Below are 16970 nucleotides of genomic sequence, written 5' to 3'. Positions count from 1 at the left end.
CTATTTTTGCTCTTAAAAACAGTAGTTACACGCATTACGGCTAAGATATTCAACAGCTACCTATCTCTGATACACACACAACAACAATCCATTTGCTAAATATTTGAATATTGCTAAAAGCGGCATAAAACCAAACTCACTCACGCTGATACAGCGCCTTTTCAGCGAAAAAGGTGTAAGTTTTTCAAAATGTTGAAAATACACGAAATTTTCTACATCGTTCGTTATCCCCATAGTTCACTATAAATGTAAAAGCGTCTGTTTGGTCTGATACGTTTCAGTGCACACTGAATGTGTGCGACATGGATGTCCTACTGAGTTTCAATTTCAATTGATGAATTAGCTGGGTAACAGTTGTGAAAACGCTATTCATCCACATCCAGAAATTATTCAACTATATTTATTATTGTTTGCAAATGATATATTGTTTCATGCACTGTTGCGACATGCAAAAGCAAAGTGAGCAGCGATGCCACTATTAATTAGGTCAACAACTGAAATTAATGTATTTAGAAATGATTGTAATCATGAAAAAACAACAATCAATTGTTCATTTTAATTGTGCAAAAATTTCTTCTGGGCACATATCCACGCTGCGGAGCATCCTCATGGCGCTACATCTAAAAACGCATGCATACATTTGTGCAGTAAGATGTGAGACTGATGTTTATGAGTCTTAGCTCGGAGTCTTGAGTAGCTTGGATGTATAAATATCCAGAGTGTCAGTGACTTTTAGGTCAAGAGAAGAGAGTTCCACAATATCACGGAAGTGTGCGAAAATGATCTGTGACTAAAATTCTTTTGCTTGTATTGTGGTATTGTCAGTACATTCTGATGCTGTGAGCGAAGTGGTGATAAGAGGACGGATATTGCCAATCGCTCTTCGGTGAAAAAGCATTTGCAAAAGTTGTTTATCTGGTCTTTCATGGGCAAGCTGTGGTCTAGAATGATACCAACATCTGTCAGTGGTAGTGATTGAATTTTTGAGTTTGAAACAACAATAGACTGAACTAGACTGAACTGAACTGAACTAGATTGAACCAGACTGAACTAGAAAGAACTGAACTGGACTGAAGAGTTTTTGTTTAGTGCCAACTAAACTGCCTTCAGTTTAGTCATCGATTTTGATAATGATGGTAGACACAATTGGAAACAGGCTTCCTATCTATCCCAGGTGAGTCGTATTAATAATGTCTGTTATTTCCCACAAACATACATCAATTCAAAACGTTTTGTGCAGTAATTATTCAAATTAATGTTAGATTTGAATTCAAAATCATTCATAAACAAATCAGTAGCCCAAAGACCCAAACAAGCCTAAACTAAAATGAATCTGTTGACCGATACTTCAGTCATCTAGTGTGTATCTGAATTTTATGGGGAGTTCCGCTATCTTGTCCTGGTACAGCTCATCAAACCATTCTTTCTGTGCCACAGTGAACCAGTTCTTCCAGTCGCCAACTTCACCTGAAAATATGCAGACAATAGTGCCACGCCACAATAGCTCATCTGAAAATGATGAATATTCTGACACATGCAACGGAAAGACAATTGTCTTGAGATAATACGAGATCATATGTTACAAGTCAAAATGAAGAACTGCTCCGGAGTTAATTTGTTCCATAATTGTTATTCAATGTGTTCAACATTCATGTAATGTTCCCCGCATGCCAACCGTGAAGGTCTGGGTTAGAATTGGTCTTCCGTAACCCATGCTTGTCGTAACGGGATCGGGTGTTCAGGCTCGCTGACTTGGTTGACACATGTCAGTGTTGATCACTCGATTATTTACAGACCGCCGCCATATAGCTGGAATATTGCTGAGTGCAGCGTTAAACAACAACCCAACCATGTAAAATTATGCAATGTCTGAAAGCGGGAAAAGGTGAACATTTCGGTGTAAGGTTGAATACGTTTTATAACATATTGAGAACAAGAGAGGACCCGGGAGTCCTCTGTAACCTGTAATCTAACTGGTCATACATAGTGTAGATCCTCAACCTTTGGCCATCGACCATCCATCATTTTTCTTTCACGCATGGGGGTGGTGGGGTAGCCAAAGACCCAGGTTCGATTCCCCACTTCGTTACATTGTGTGAAGCCTGGCGTCTCCCGCCGTGATATTGCTGCAATATTGCTAAAATATTGCGAAAAATCAAACTCACTCACACACTCCTTCGGGCACGATACAATGTTCATGTGAAGTTAAAACAGCAACTGACCTTTCCGGAAGGCGTATTTGCCCATTTTCGTTGTTCCCTTTCGTTTTTGCATTGACTGGAAGTCACAATGCTCGCACACCTGCTTCACGAACCCATCAGATTTGTCCACACCAAGGAAATTCCGCAGTTTTTTTGCCTCTCTCACGGGATTCTACAGAACAAGAAGTGTCGTTTTCATTACTAGAGGCCAGCTTAGAACAGGTACAGATGTACACGATTTGTGAAAGGGTGTGGAGTTGGACTGTGAGGGGGTAAGTGTGAGGTAGGATTTACCAGAATACTGGAGGTTTGTAGTTTAATGCTTAAGGCTGTTTCTTGTTCTATGCACAAAGTTTATGAAGTGAAATGTTATTGTTTGCATCCCTTCCCATCGGTAGAGAAAACTATTTGTCTGTGGTACCTCTTTAAAGTCCTCGTAGAATAAGGTAAGAATTGGGTGGTCAGGGTTGTCCTTCTTGACCTCCTCCCAGTGCCGGGTGTGGTCAAACCAGGACCCATAACAAACTGAAATAATACAAACTTGCTATGATTATCAAATTATGTTATTCTTCATCTGAATATCTTCACAGGTGTATTTTAGTCAAACTATAACACATATGAAAACATATGTTTGCTTCCTTTCAAACACCACATGGAACTATATTCCAGCTATAAGAAGGCAGCCATTAAATTATAAATGGGACCAGACAATCCAGTGATTTATCTTATAACTACAGACAATGAACCAAGTCACTGAATCTGACGACCATATTATAACTATACATTCATCATGGTAGAGATTATCAATCTCAGATTTGTCCCAATTTCGCCTCCCAAGGTTTTACATTTCTCTACCAAAACTGAGGGGAAGTGTTTTCCCTAACATATAAACCGTCAATGATGGATAATTATAATGTAGATGATCATTTAATGAAGCCACATAACAATAACTGAAGCGCAAGTAAAATCAATTTAATTACAGTAACTATAGATAATTCAACCCCAACGTTTCGTCAGCTCGGTGGCCTTGTGGTAGAGCGTCCGCTCAATATCCTGAATGATGCGGTTCCAATTTTGCTCGGGAAAACATTTGCACTTTAAAATTGATTTTGGGCGATATTTTTCAATTGATTTCAAGCTCTCATATATCATTTGAATGTTGATGTTCATATAGAGTTAGGAAAAAATAATTACAAAAAGTAAAACCTGACAGCAAACAAAAACTTCAAATGCGGTTATTCCGGGAAAAGAAGAGATGCTTAATATATATAGTCTGTTTGCAGTGAAAACGTACCGATGTATGTCACTCTAAACGACAAGGTAAATCAAATAAAGTAAAATTAAGATTGCGAATCCTCATAATTTTACCTTGCCAATTGAACATTCAAATCTCAGAATTTTATTCAACTTAGGATAAAAGTTGCTTAACAAACGATCATAGTTTCAAATCGCTATTATTGGTTTGTATTACAAGGGGGTGTGCACTTTAAATGAAACACCGAGAACAAGTAGTGTTGGTTTAGCATTTGTTTCACTGTTCCATCTACTGCGCTTACCCCCTTGTAATACAAACCAATAATAGCGATTTGAATCTATGATCCTTTGTTAAACAACTTTTATCCTAAGTTCAATAGAATTCTGAGATTTAAATGTTCATTTGGCAAGGTAAAATTATGAGGATTCGCAATCTTAATTTCACTTAATTTGATTTACTTTTTTGTTTAAAGTGAAATTCATCGGTACGTTTTCACTGCAAACAGGCTATAGTGAGAAGCACACTTCAGGTCTATATCCATGGATAAGGATGGATGTCCTGACAAACGTGAAAACGTAATCGGGAAATCAAAATTGTTACCATGAATCATAGGTTCCTTGTACAGTGAAGCCCCGTTAGTCCGGACTCCGATAATCCGGAAGTCTCGCCTCCCGGACGATTTCAGCTTGTTACCAATCTATGCCTATATAATTTGCCTCGATAATCCGGAAATTCGGTTTCCGGAACCGGACGGTAAGTAGCTGTCACCAATCAGTAAAATAAACAGGAAATTGCTTCACAGTCCGGACGCTGTTAAGTCGTGTTCACGAACTGTAACAACACTTCCCGGCGATGTTTACTTAACTGGCCTCAAACAATATACACTCGGTGTCATGGAGTTGACAAGATGAACTCTTGTTAACTTTTGAGAAATGTCAGTTAACGGTTGTTGTTTTAATTACACATAAAAGCTCCCGACTGAAGCTGTTCATTTACAGTTTGATTGACACCTGTCCGCAAACATGGCGAGTCAACCTGCTAAAAGAAAACGAAATGAGACTACCGCATTCGAAAAGAGAGAGATTGCAAGATACAAGGAAGAACATCCAAAAGCAAGTTTAGATTTCCTAAGTAAACACTTTGGTGAATTATTTCCAAGGGACGCAACTCTGTTCAGTGAACTATGCCAGCCGTGCTACCTGTGAAGGCAATAATTTATTACGACTATACATACATTTCCCGTTGAAATATGGCCGACAGAAGTTGTTCCATTTGCCGTTGTAGTCGGTGAAGGTGAGGACGCGCAAGAAGTTGTAGTACGACACCGCGACGTCCATGGGATTCCGGAGCACACAGATCAGCTTCACCTTTTTCTTTAACACATCCGCCGGAAGTTGTTCAAGGCGCAGGTGTGTGTTTAGGATTCTGGGAGAAGGAAGGTCTCTGTATGATGTTTCGGGCGAACTGTCCATCATGGTGACCATCTTTTGGAGTTCATCGACGTCTAGACTTCCGGCTAACAGGAAGTGGATTACCTCCATCACCCAATGGGATCCTGGGCAGTGAGATTGCAACATGGTCTCATTAGTTACCCTATCCCCAAAGTCGTTGATGGGTCAATATCATTTTTCTCTTCGGGGCTGGGATTTGCCTCATTGGAGGAGGTGTGGTAGGGTAGCCTGGTGGTTAAAGCGTTCGCTTGTCACGCCGAAGACCAGGGTTCGATTCTCCACATGGGTACAATGTGAAGCCTATTTCTGGTGTCCCCCGCCATGATATTGCTGGATTAGTGCAAAAAGCGGCGTAAAACTAAACTCACTCACACTCACCTCATTGGACGAGTCTACCATTGCATGGGCAGTCTTAGATATATTTGTTTCGGGGTCAGCATGACAGACTAGGGTCATCTCGACATTAGTAATAAGGTGTCATTTCGACATATATACTAAGCAGCAAAAGAAACGTCAGTTTGGAATTTTCCTTCGCAGAAACGGATGGTATGGTAATGGTATTTACAAATGAATTTGAATTTTAAACTTTAACAAAATCGTATTTCTAAATTTTATGGCGAGGTTTAGGCAGCATGACGTTAACTGAGACGTCACAGACTGCCCCTGTTTGATGAGGCGCTAGGAAGACTTGAAGCTGGCCACACTGCACAAGCCATTGCCAATCACTTCCAGGTCAACGTTCGGGCCATCTACAGGCTGCAGCAACGTTTCCGGGCCACCAACACCACAAATGATCGCCCCCCTACTGGCAGACCAAGGGTGACCACAAGACGACAATTACACCGCCATGTTGTGCGACAGCATGTACAGCATCCCTTCATGCAGGCATCCGAAACAGCACGCCAGACAGTTTGAAGACCAATCAGTACTGATACAGTACGCCGACGTCTTAACAGCGGGAACCTCCATTGCCGTACACCTTACCGTGGACCTATCCTCACCTCTCGTCATCGGCGTGAACGTCTACAGTATGCCCTACAACACCAAAACTGGCGATAGAGGCAATGGAGAACTGTTCTGTTCACAGATGAGAGTCGGTACTGCGTATCAACTACAGATGGCAGAACAAGAATATGGCGACGACGCGGCGAGCGTTACTCAAACCAATGTGTCATGGAAAGAGACTCATGGGGAGGTGCAAGCATCATGGCATGGGGTGGAATAGGCCTGAACCAGGGAGTGGGTCCTGTGGTGTTCCGGAACCTTGGTCCAGGGAGAGGAGGCGGCATCACAGCGGTGCACTACATCCACCAAGCTCTCAGACCCCACGTCATACCACAATGCGCACGTCACCGGAACAACATTTTCCAGCATGATAACGCCCAGGTCCATACTGCCAGAACTAAACTGGACTTCCTATAGCACAACGGTGTCAGACATTATGCAGTGGCCAGGCCTTTCTCAGAGTTAGGCCACAAATGGGGATGAAATGAGACTGAATAATGTCACACCAAGGCCGAACACAGCCGATTTATTGCGCCATGCCTTTCTCAGTGTGGTTCAGGTGTCAGCCTTCATCAATATTGCAAGACGCTGTGCTGCAGTTATTGATCACACATGTGAAGCATTGTATAATGCAAACAAGCATTGTACTCATTATTTTCAGATAGTATAATAACTGATGTATAATGAAACCATTTCAAACTCAAAACACCCGAAACACAGAAGCAAGAGTCACCTTTAGGGTCACCGTGTGTGTGTGGCATTCTTGTGGTCTGACACCAACCAAATCAGGGGGTTTCCATGCCTAAATTTTAAAGCCCAAATGGAAACTGGACAGATAATCGGCATTGGTTGTGCTCTCGCATTGACGTTTAAGACGTTTTATTATTAAGGTCTTATTATTAAGACCTGTCAGTTATGCTGGATAAAAATACAAACATTCTCAGTTGATAAAAGAATATATCTACCTATGTAGAAGCAATCTATTACCAGAGACCATATCGGTATCTCTGCTATTACTAACAGAACCGTAATATTATCCACACATTAATGTGTCTACACATTTGACAGAGTCTAGTAGCCGTGTGGTTAATGTATGCTACAAAATGTGAGGCTTATTTGTTTTGAAGTTGACTTTTATGTTGGTATGCACCACATGAATTGGTTTAGAATATTCATCATGTGACGTTCACGTGTACGGAATAGTCTAGCTGTTATTTCAGTAATTGTGTATAATTATACATACTGCAATCCGTAGCGCTCACCTAAATACAAGTACAGAGGAAGAGGGTATCTATTCAAAAGGCATTGGATTGTATATAGACTGACGTCCACAAGAAGGTTATTCTATTAATCGCAATAAAAGTTGGTGTGAAGAACAAGGCAGCTAATTCTATCTTCTATGTTAGCATGTTATAGTAAAGATATTGATATGGTTATCAAGCAAGTGATCTCAGCTATCTCCCTTGTTTCAGAGAAAATGCAGCAAGACTTTGAGATACAATTGAAGCAAAAGCGAGCGCATGTTGGATGTGAAACATATATTCCGTTTTTTTACACCTGTCACTTTTTTAAAGCATGCAACAACTTTAAGAAGTAATGTTTTGAGAAATATTGTTTTTCCAAATTGATGTAATACTGCATGTAACATCAATTAGTGTAAGTTACTGTATACTTTGTTTACTCTCTATGTAAACCGGAGTCCTAAAATACAATTAACTTCTTCTTCTACACTTGAGAGCGATCAGACACACACACGCACGCACGCACGCACGCACGCACAGAAAATCATCTTGTAGAAATACTTTTTGTCGTCCACAAACATTGTATTGACCAATTGTAGTGCTATCTATGTATAGTGGTCAAGGGCGGTTCCTTGAGGACGTGTACACCCTTCCAGCTCCAGGGTAAGCCCCTGTGTTACTCACCTGACTTTGGGTACGCTGATACCATGATGTCGTCGCTGCGGACGTTGACACCAGTGAGGTTACGAAAGGCGTTGATGTCGCCATTGGGAAGCACCTCTCCGTCTACCTCCAGGAACGACGCCCCGTCTCCACCATCGTCAACGATCCGAACTACGCTCATTTTCTGGAGGTAAGATAGTAGCAAGATATTCAGTGTCCGCGTTAACGCTGAAACCTCCGTTTTTCACGCAAAAAAAATCATAAAAACACGCAAAAATATTGTGCGTGCGTGTTACGGTTTGTCTCGACTAGTAGATCTGATGCTGATACATGCACTAAGAAAAGCACATCTCTCAGTGCGGACAGGATAAATGATAAATCGAGTGACGCACTCACGGACGCTATATTAGTGGGCCTAAAACTTCATCAAGTTGTTCAGAAATTAAAAAGTCTCGAAAATAACCTGACTTTTTTTGCCCAAATGGTCAAATGAATTTCTGTGGTTGCGACAAACATCGTCAACTGACGGGATTGTCATGTTTTCCTTCAGAGGAGTGAGTCAGTGAGTTAAGATTTATAGTCACATCGTCAATATTTCAGCCATATTGTGACTTTAACAAATTACAAATTCATAATCATATTAATTGCAATTGAAATAATAAAAGAAATCTGTCGACGAGGGACAGTAAAATAACTAGATCATCACAGATAGAGAATTTAAACTAGCATGTACCTTTAAAATTAAACAAATTTTATGAACAATACAATATATAAGAACGGGCCAGACATCACCAGAAACTGAAGGTAGGTCAACATACTAGTGAGTGAGAGAGTTAAACTTTAACGTCAGCTCGGCAATATTTCAAGGTCACCATACAAAGGACCATGGGACCATACTAAGGACTTACAGTACATTTGCTACCTACATGGACCCTAGTTGAAGTTACACCATCCCTTCTGCCGCTGGCGATTGTAGGAATATTTAGACATCATTTAAAATAACACAAATACCACATTTGAAACAAGTGTAGAAGTGAGCACAGCTCACATACCCCCGCTTCCCACTTTGGGACATGGAAATGACTGATATTGATATATATAATGTGACAAGGATCAGCAGCTCACAAGACTTTCTCCTTGACTCTACTAAACTTTATATACATGTTAGATAATAGTTTTGCCATGTACTGATTACAGTAATAATTTATGGAAACATTATTTTTGGGTGTTTTCCGTGGAAACCTGACATACAATTGAACTTGTTGCACACAATGAAGTGGACGTAGATGAAGATTGTTATTTTTAGCACATGGCATATCTGTGGGTCATGATTAACTTGTGTATTAAGTTTGGTGAACCTAGCATGTAAACTTTAAGAGATATGCTCCGGACAAAGTTTCGGGACGGACGGACGGACATAATGAACGCTATATACCCCCGTTACTTCGTAGCGGGGGTATAAAAATATGGTAAGTACAAATTTACCGTGAATGCATTGGGACTTACGTTCCCCCAGAGAAGGACAATACTTCAAACCCCCTGTGAGGGTACAGCCACTAATACCTTTACAAGAAGGTGTAGGACATATCAGCGAAATACTCTTGTTAGGCATAGTGTGTTGGTGGACCACAAAATTGCAATCATTTCAGAAACAATATCAACAACATTGCAAAAACACGTCCAAAACAGTGATGTTGCCCACAGTCTATGGCATGGCCAAGGAGGAAATGCCGGAGAGAAAGTTGTCCATTCATAAGAAACTACAAGACATTAATGGCGTTCCTGCGCTTCAGGGTGGCAAATACTACACACATCATAATCGTTCATTATATTCAGACACTGCAACGTATGTTAACAGGTTAAAGCTTGTACATATAATTTCTTGTTATGATAATGATGTTATTGTAATGAAATTTCACACGCAAAAGATTTGGACTACATATTTATCATTTTATTTCTGCACGCACTAGTACAAAACCTACCGCGAACACGATAATGGAAAAAACCCAACCCCAAATACAGGAGAAAATGCATGGGTGCAAATTGAAGTCAAGAGTAGTGTAGTATAACTAGGTCAGTGGGTTAGTAGGCCTACCTTTCAAATCGTCTTGCACAACTATATTGTAAACCATGTTTATAAAACAAACAAACAAAACGTTATCACTAAGTTTTACGGTCATTTTTACACGTGCAATCACAACAATTAATTTAATAGTAGTTCCATTAGCATTTCCCATATTACCCCATTTTATGCACTGATATTTGGTCGTCTCCCTTCAATGATAAGCGATATCTTCCCGAATATGGTGTAACCAGTCTGGCCTATGGTCATTGGAGAATCAGAGAAGTGCCAATGAAGGGAGGTATGAATAGCCCAGAACCTTGTTGTTCTGTCACTGACCTTTTGAGGAGAAACATCAAGATGGATATCTGTTCTTTGTGTGGAAGACTGACTGAGTGACTGAGTTTGGTTTACGCTGCTTTTAGCAATATTCCAGCAATATCATGGCGGGGGACACCAGAAATGGGCTTCACACATTGTACCCATGTGGGGATTCGAACCCGGGTCTTTGGAGTGACGAGCCAACGCTTTAACCACTAGGCTACCCCACAGCCCCTATGCTTTGAAGAGACACATGAGAGTCAAACATTCTGATGAATGCCAAAATGTGGTTCCACTGACGCTGACGACGACGCAGACACAGCACCACCACCACTACCACCACACACACAAATACATACCACAACACACCACCACATACCACCATCACCAACATCACCATCACCCACCACCACCCACCACCACATACCAAAACACACCACCATCACCACCACCACCCACCACCACCACCACCATACCACCACCACCCACCCACCACCACCACACACCACCACCATCACCACCACACACCACCACACCACCCACCACCCATCACCACCACATACCACCACACCACCATCCACCACCCACACCACCACACACCACACACCACCATCACCAACATCACCATCACCCACCACCACATACCAAAACACACCACAATCACCACCACATACCACCAGACACCACCACATGGTAGAGAGATGTGTAAAGTGTATTTGTATATTTCAAGAGACATCTGTATATAGATTGTAAGGGTGGCTTGGGGAGGCTCACCTACCCATGTCCATTCTGCATGCACGGGGATATTAAATATTGTGTATAGAAGTTGTATGTTGTCATTGTTTATTTCGCTCTATAAATTTTCATTTGTGCAGGCATGTGTCATTACACAAACGGACGACTTCAGTTTTTTTCAACATGGCGTCGGCCATGCTATAGAGGAAACAAGGGGGATTCCCCCTAGTGACGTCATCAGTGTGGAAGCCTCTCACATTCAGGTAGGCTACCCGATCTCTATGGAAGTACATGCTGTTGGGTGTTCTTGCACTCTCATTTCTGCCACTACTAAATGCAGCAAAAGAAGCACCATGTCTTGACTGATAATGAATCCCTCTTGTATAAGCTTGTAAGCACACATTTGTCCTGATTCTTCTGCCTCTTTCACTACGGTCCCTCGCCATGATATTGCTGGAATATTGCTAAAAGCGGCGTAAAACCATACTCACTCACTCACTTTCACTACGAACATAGCAACTTCTGCAATATCACTATTATGTCTTCGCCTAAACAGATTCAGTAGTTTTGATTTCCTTTTCATGCTGATAATGATGTCATTTACATGGGCCAAACAAGACACAATTTCTGAATACTGCATGCCCAACATGAAACAAATGCATATGCTTTCATCCATGACTTCATCCAAGATGCTAAACCCAAACAGAAGAAGTGAATGACTACTGGTTGACGTTTTCAAACATATTTATAAGATCCTTAAGTCCTAATTAGGAGATATTAAGTCCTAATTAGGAGATACTAAGTCCTAATTAGGAGATAGTATCTCCTAATTAGGAGATAGCTATGTCCTAATTAGGAGATGGTATCACCTAATTAGGAGATAGCTAAGTCCTAATTAGGAGATATTAAGTCCTAATTAGGAGATAGTATCTCCTAATTAGGAGATGGTATCACCTAAGGAGATAGCTAAGTCCTAATTAGGAGATATTAAGTCCCCTAATTAGTCCTAATTAGGAGAGTATCACCTAATTAGGAGATAGCTAAGTCCTAATTAGGAGATATTAAGTCCTAATTAGGAGATATAACCTAATTAGGAGATATTAAGTCCTAATTAGGAGATAGTATCACCTAATTAGGAGATAGCTATGTCCTAATTAGGAGATAGCTATGTCCTAATTAGGAGATAGTATCACCTAATTAGGAGATAGCTAAGTCCTAATTAGGACGTTTTCAAACATATTTATAAGATCCTTAAGTCCTAATTAGGAGATAGTATCACCTAATTAGGAGATAAAAAAAATTCTGACTGTGGCACTAGGACGCTTCCGTAAAATATGCTTAAAATTAGACATGGATTTAGATTTGAATCGTACCGTTACATTTTCTCGCTCGTCATTTTTTTCCTTTCGGCCATTTTGAACGGCGTGTATTCCTGACATTTTGCGAGATGTGATGTTACCGGCAGTTCGTTTGTCAACAAGCACGATACTGTTTCAGTGATGCTGCTCAGAATCAAGCGTGAAAACGTACGTTCAAATTTGAAAAATATATACATTTTAAACAAAGATAACGAAGACAAAACTCACCACAACGAAAAGTTGGTGTTAAACAAGTTTAGGTGCTGTCAACATGTGTGGTAGGTCGTCTGCTTGGTGTTGATATCGGCTGTCAAAAAGTCACATGACCATCACGTGATACTCTCGATAAAAATAAACTATAGAAAAGGCAATTGGGGATTCTCTTATAGCCTTCGTACTTACTGTGGTTATTTTCATGTTTCATTTAATGTGATCAACTTTTTATTTTGATTATAGGGCTCCATCAGATCAGGAAAACAATATTCATCAGAAAGCATAGAAAAGCCGTCATCAGCGGGGAGTGTGAGTGAGTGAGTTTAGTTTTACGCCGCTTTTGGCAATATTCCCGCAATATCATGGCGGATCTCATCAGACATGGGCTTTACACATTGAACCCATGTGTTGAATCAAACCCTGGTCTTTGGCGTGAGGAGCGAACGCTTTAACCACTAGGCTACCCCACCGCCCCCTGTGTTACAAGGACCGCCTCCGTGGTGTAGTGGTTAGAGCGTCCGCCCGGAGAGCGGAAGGTCGCGGGTTCGATCCCCGACCACGTCATACCAAAAGACGTTAAAATATGGTACTTGTTGGTCCCTGCCTGGCGCTCGGCATTAATGGGTACAACAAGGACTGGTCGGCTCGGAGTCAGTATAATGTGTCTGAGTGGGGTATTCATGCTTCACTGCGGCATGGTATCTCAGTGGGCTAGCACTATAAAACCAGCTTAAGTCTGGGCTAGTACAAGCAGCCGCAAATACACATACACATACATGCAAGTCGTCATATGAGCGAAATATTCTCAAGCACGACGTAAAACCCAATTTCACATCACATCACATCACCGCCCCCTGTGTTACAAGGACCGCCTCCGTGGTGTAGTGGTTAGAGCGTCCGCCCGGAGAGCGGAAGGTCGCGGGTTCGATCCCCGACCGCGTCATACCAAAAGACGTTAAAATATGGTACTTGTTGGTCCCTGCCTGGCGCTCGGCATTAATGGGTACAACAAGGACTGGTCGGCTCGGAGTCAGTATAATGTGTCTGAGTGGGGTATTCATGCTTCACTGCATCATGGTATCTCAGTGGGCTAGCACTATAAAACCAGCTTAAGTCTGGGCTAGTACAAGCAGCCGCAAATACACATACACACGCATGCACGTCGTCATATGAGCGAAATATTCTCAAGCACGACGTTAAACCCAATTTCACCTCACCTGTATGACAAGAGGGATGACACCCTCTGGTGTCCACGTTTCACAACTTTCAGATGGTACAAGAAGCATGTTCTGTCCGTGCTTCTCAAACAGTGTCATGTGACTCCTGCCCAAATGTTGTTTGATGAAAGTTACCGCTCTCAAGGCCGCAGGATAAAACAAAACTTTGATGGTAGACGTGGAGTATATTTCCAAATGATACATTAGCATCACACTGAATATTACTATGTACAGAAGTTGGTGATGGTGACCACTTGGCTACCACCACCCCACACCTGACAGGCGTGCAGTAGATGTTATGTTGGTTGGTTGTTTAACGCCGCACTCAGCAATATTCCAGCTGTATGGCGGCGGTCTGTAAATGATCGAATCTAGACCAGACAATCCAGTGATCAACAGCATGAGCATCGATCTGCGCAACTGGGAACCGATGACTTATGTCAACCAAGTCAGGACCCGTGAAGGTCCTGGTTAGAATATTGATCTTCAGTTACCCATGGTTGTCGTAAGAGGCGACTAACGGGATCGGGTGGTCAGGCTCGCTGACTTGGTTGACACATGTCATCGGTTCCCAATTGCGCAGATCGATGCTCATGCTGTTGATCACTGGATTGTCTGATCCAGACTCGATAATGTACAGGCCGCCGCTATATAGATGGAATATTGCTGAGTGCGGCGTAAAACTAAACTAAACTCACTCACTCACTCACTCACTCAACCAAGTCAGCGAGCCTGACCACCCGATGCCTTTAGTTGTCGTTTACGACAAGCATGGGTTGCTGAAAACCAATTCTAACCCGGATCTTCACGGTTAATGTAGCCTTTATGTTCGATGCGCGCTATGCTGCTGGTTCGTATGTTTTACAATATATTGATACATTTGTAACGAATTTGTCTTATCCTTCTATTATTATTATTCCTTTTTTGGGAAAATGCAAAATGGAATTTGATTTGAACCCCAGAGGTCACGGAAAGAGTCATGCGTATACAGTTTCATGTATAGGGTGCTTGGCGCACTGTTGGTATGATAATTCCAAGCAAAGACAACTTTTTTCACAACCTTTCCTGAATTTTGAGACGAGAAGAGAACCAACCACATAATAGTGATAAAATATATGCCAATATAGACACTATATTTGAATTTTGAATTTATGGAAACCCGGTGCCTTGCTTGTCCGGTTGAGTCCAAACTATGCGTTTATCTGCTCGAAGTATCTTTTTCTGTTGCGTGGTGAGGGGCGGTGGGGTAGCCTAAAGGTCAAAGCGTTGGCTCGTCGCCCGAAGACCCGGGTTTGAATCCCCACATGGGCACAATGTGTGAAGCCCATTTCTGGTGTCCCCCGCCGTGATGTTGCTGGAATATTGCTAAAAGCGGCGTAAAACCAAACTCAGTCAGTCAGTGTTGCGTGGTGAAGGGCCAAATGGATACAAATTAGGTGAGATACGTTCCAATGTGCGAGTCTTCTTCCTCCGACGTCAGCAAAGACGTCAGGATGTCCAACAAAAATATATCATATTATGCGTAATTCATTATATGTGATGATAAGGCTCTTATTTCATTGCCAGTGGTGAGCATTTGTCGAATTACTCTCGTACAATCTGTTTCATCTAAATCTAATTTACATAGAAGAAAGAGTCAAAGATGCAGGCGAACGCATTCGACAGGCGAATTGCATATGGACACCCTAATTGAAACTCGTATCTGTTTAACGAGTAGATTTTGCCACAGGAACCCGTTTTCGCTATGTAGGTTAAACATATACCATAGATCTACACACACGTCATATATATAAAAACAATGTTTATATATGACGTGTGTAGATCTATGGTCTATGGGGGCGGTGGGGTAGCCTAGTGGTTAAATCGTTGGCTCGTCACGCCGAAGACCCGGGTTCGAATACCCACATGGGTACAATGTGCGAAGCCCATTTCTGGTATCCCCGCCGTGATGTTGCTGGATGTTGTCTATGGTCTATGTTAACCTACATAGCGACATAGTCTATGTTTAACCTACATAGCGACAACGGGTTCGTGTGGATTTTGCCAAGCATTTAAATTACGCAAGGCATACAGAAAAGCACAACGTGCTAAGCATAAAAACTTTCTGTAGTCTCAAAAAGAAAATTTCGCGGGTTATGAAAGTACTGGCTAAATGTCTCATGAAACAACTCTAGTGAGTGAGTAAGGTTTTACGTAGACTAACAACAAGTCTCTGAAATGAACATATTTTACTGAAAAAAAGTTCATAGTAAAAAAATAAAATAAAATGAAAAGGAGCCCTGAGACTTTCTTCATTTTCAGAAGCTGAGGAAATCTAGACTTGCCACATTTTCTAGACTTGCGTGGGCTTTCTTGGATATATTTACTTGAGGGTCTGTACGACAGTCTAGGTTTTACGCCGCTTTTAGCAATATTCCAGCAATATCACGGCAGGGAACACCAGAAATGGGCTTCAGACATTGTACTTCGTTATTTTCTAGTTAAGTTTAACATTTATTTTCTACATGTCTTATATTACATGGATGTAGAAATCTTCGTAAAATTGATAAATGATCTCTTATCAAAGGAATGCATATTATAAAAGAATATCAAAGTATATACTTTCTATTGCAATAGGCGACAGGGGTAGGACGTGTGTGAGATCGCTCTCCGGTTGTGTGTTGTAATTGATCATATAGTGAGTCTGATGTGAACTGTGAGTGACTTGTGACTACCAGAAAGATCACATAAGCATTTGTGAGTGTGTAAAGAACTGTGTGAGGCACTTTCTACAGAAATCTACTGAAATGTCTTCACGAGAGAGACGAGGAAGAAAGAGCGCCAACACCAAGAACCAGACCGAGCCACAGAGGAGTAGCAGTGAGAAGAGGAAGCCCTCAGGTTCTCCACTAGATCCTCTACCATCGAAAACACTGAAGCCGCTAGTCCAGTCGACACTGCAGTTGGATTTACCTGAAGTATTTACCTTTGGATCCTGCTGTACGCCAATATCGACAACGCAAGCCAAGATGGCGACCCCCACACAACAACAGAGCGGGACAGGTCAAGGCGTCCAGAACCAAGATCACTCCTACCCGTCTACGCTATTTAACTTCATCAACGAGGCCTCAATGGATGTGATCACGACGAAGCTGAGTAGTGCCCTCATGTTACCAGCTCTACAGCAGAAAATCAGGGAGTCGTTTGTGAGTGTTGCAAAGGAAGCGCTGAAGGACATCATTCAGGATGTTGTAGCCCCCCTCAAGCAG

The 16970-nt window shown here is 41.7% G+C and overlaps 1 protein-coding gene across 1 annotated transcript; it reads right to left on the bottom strand.

Annotated features, from left to right (window-relative positions):
- Positions 1-392: 392 nt before the first annotated feature.
- On the bottom strand, positions 393-12592 carry LOC124276586 (sulfotransferase 1A2-like). The gene is made up of 6 exons (XM_046712234.1): positions 12521-12592; positions 7838-8000; positions 4691-5011; positions 2623-2726; positions 2223-2373; positions 393-1467 (listed from the first exon to the last, which is right to left on the bottom strand). The coding sequence occupies exons 2-6, from the start codon at positions 7995-7997 to the stop codon at positions 1349-1351; spliced, it is 855 nt and encodes a 284-aa protein (XP_046568190.1). The 5' UTR covers positions 7998-8000; positions 12521-12592; the 3' UTR covers positions 393-1348.
- Positions 12593-16970: the final 4378 nt, after the last annotated feature.

This window comes from Haliotis rubra, unplaced genomic scaffold (genome assembly GCF_003918875.1).
Source record: "Haliotis rubra isolate DU_JTF1 unplaced genomic scaffold, ASM391887v1 Scf210, whole genome shotgun sequence".
Lineage (NCBI taxonomy): Eukaryota > Metazoa > Mollusca > Gastropoda > Lepetellida > Haliotidae > Haliotis > Haliotis rubra.
The sequence above is the reverse complement of the archived record's forward strand: the minus strand, read 5'-3'. Positions and strand labels throughout refer to the sequence as shown.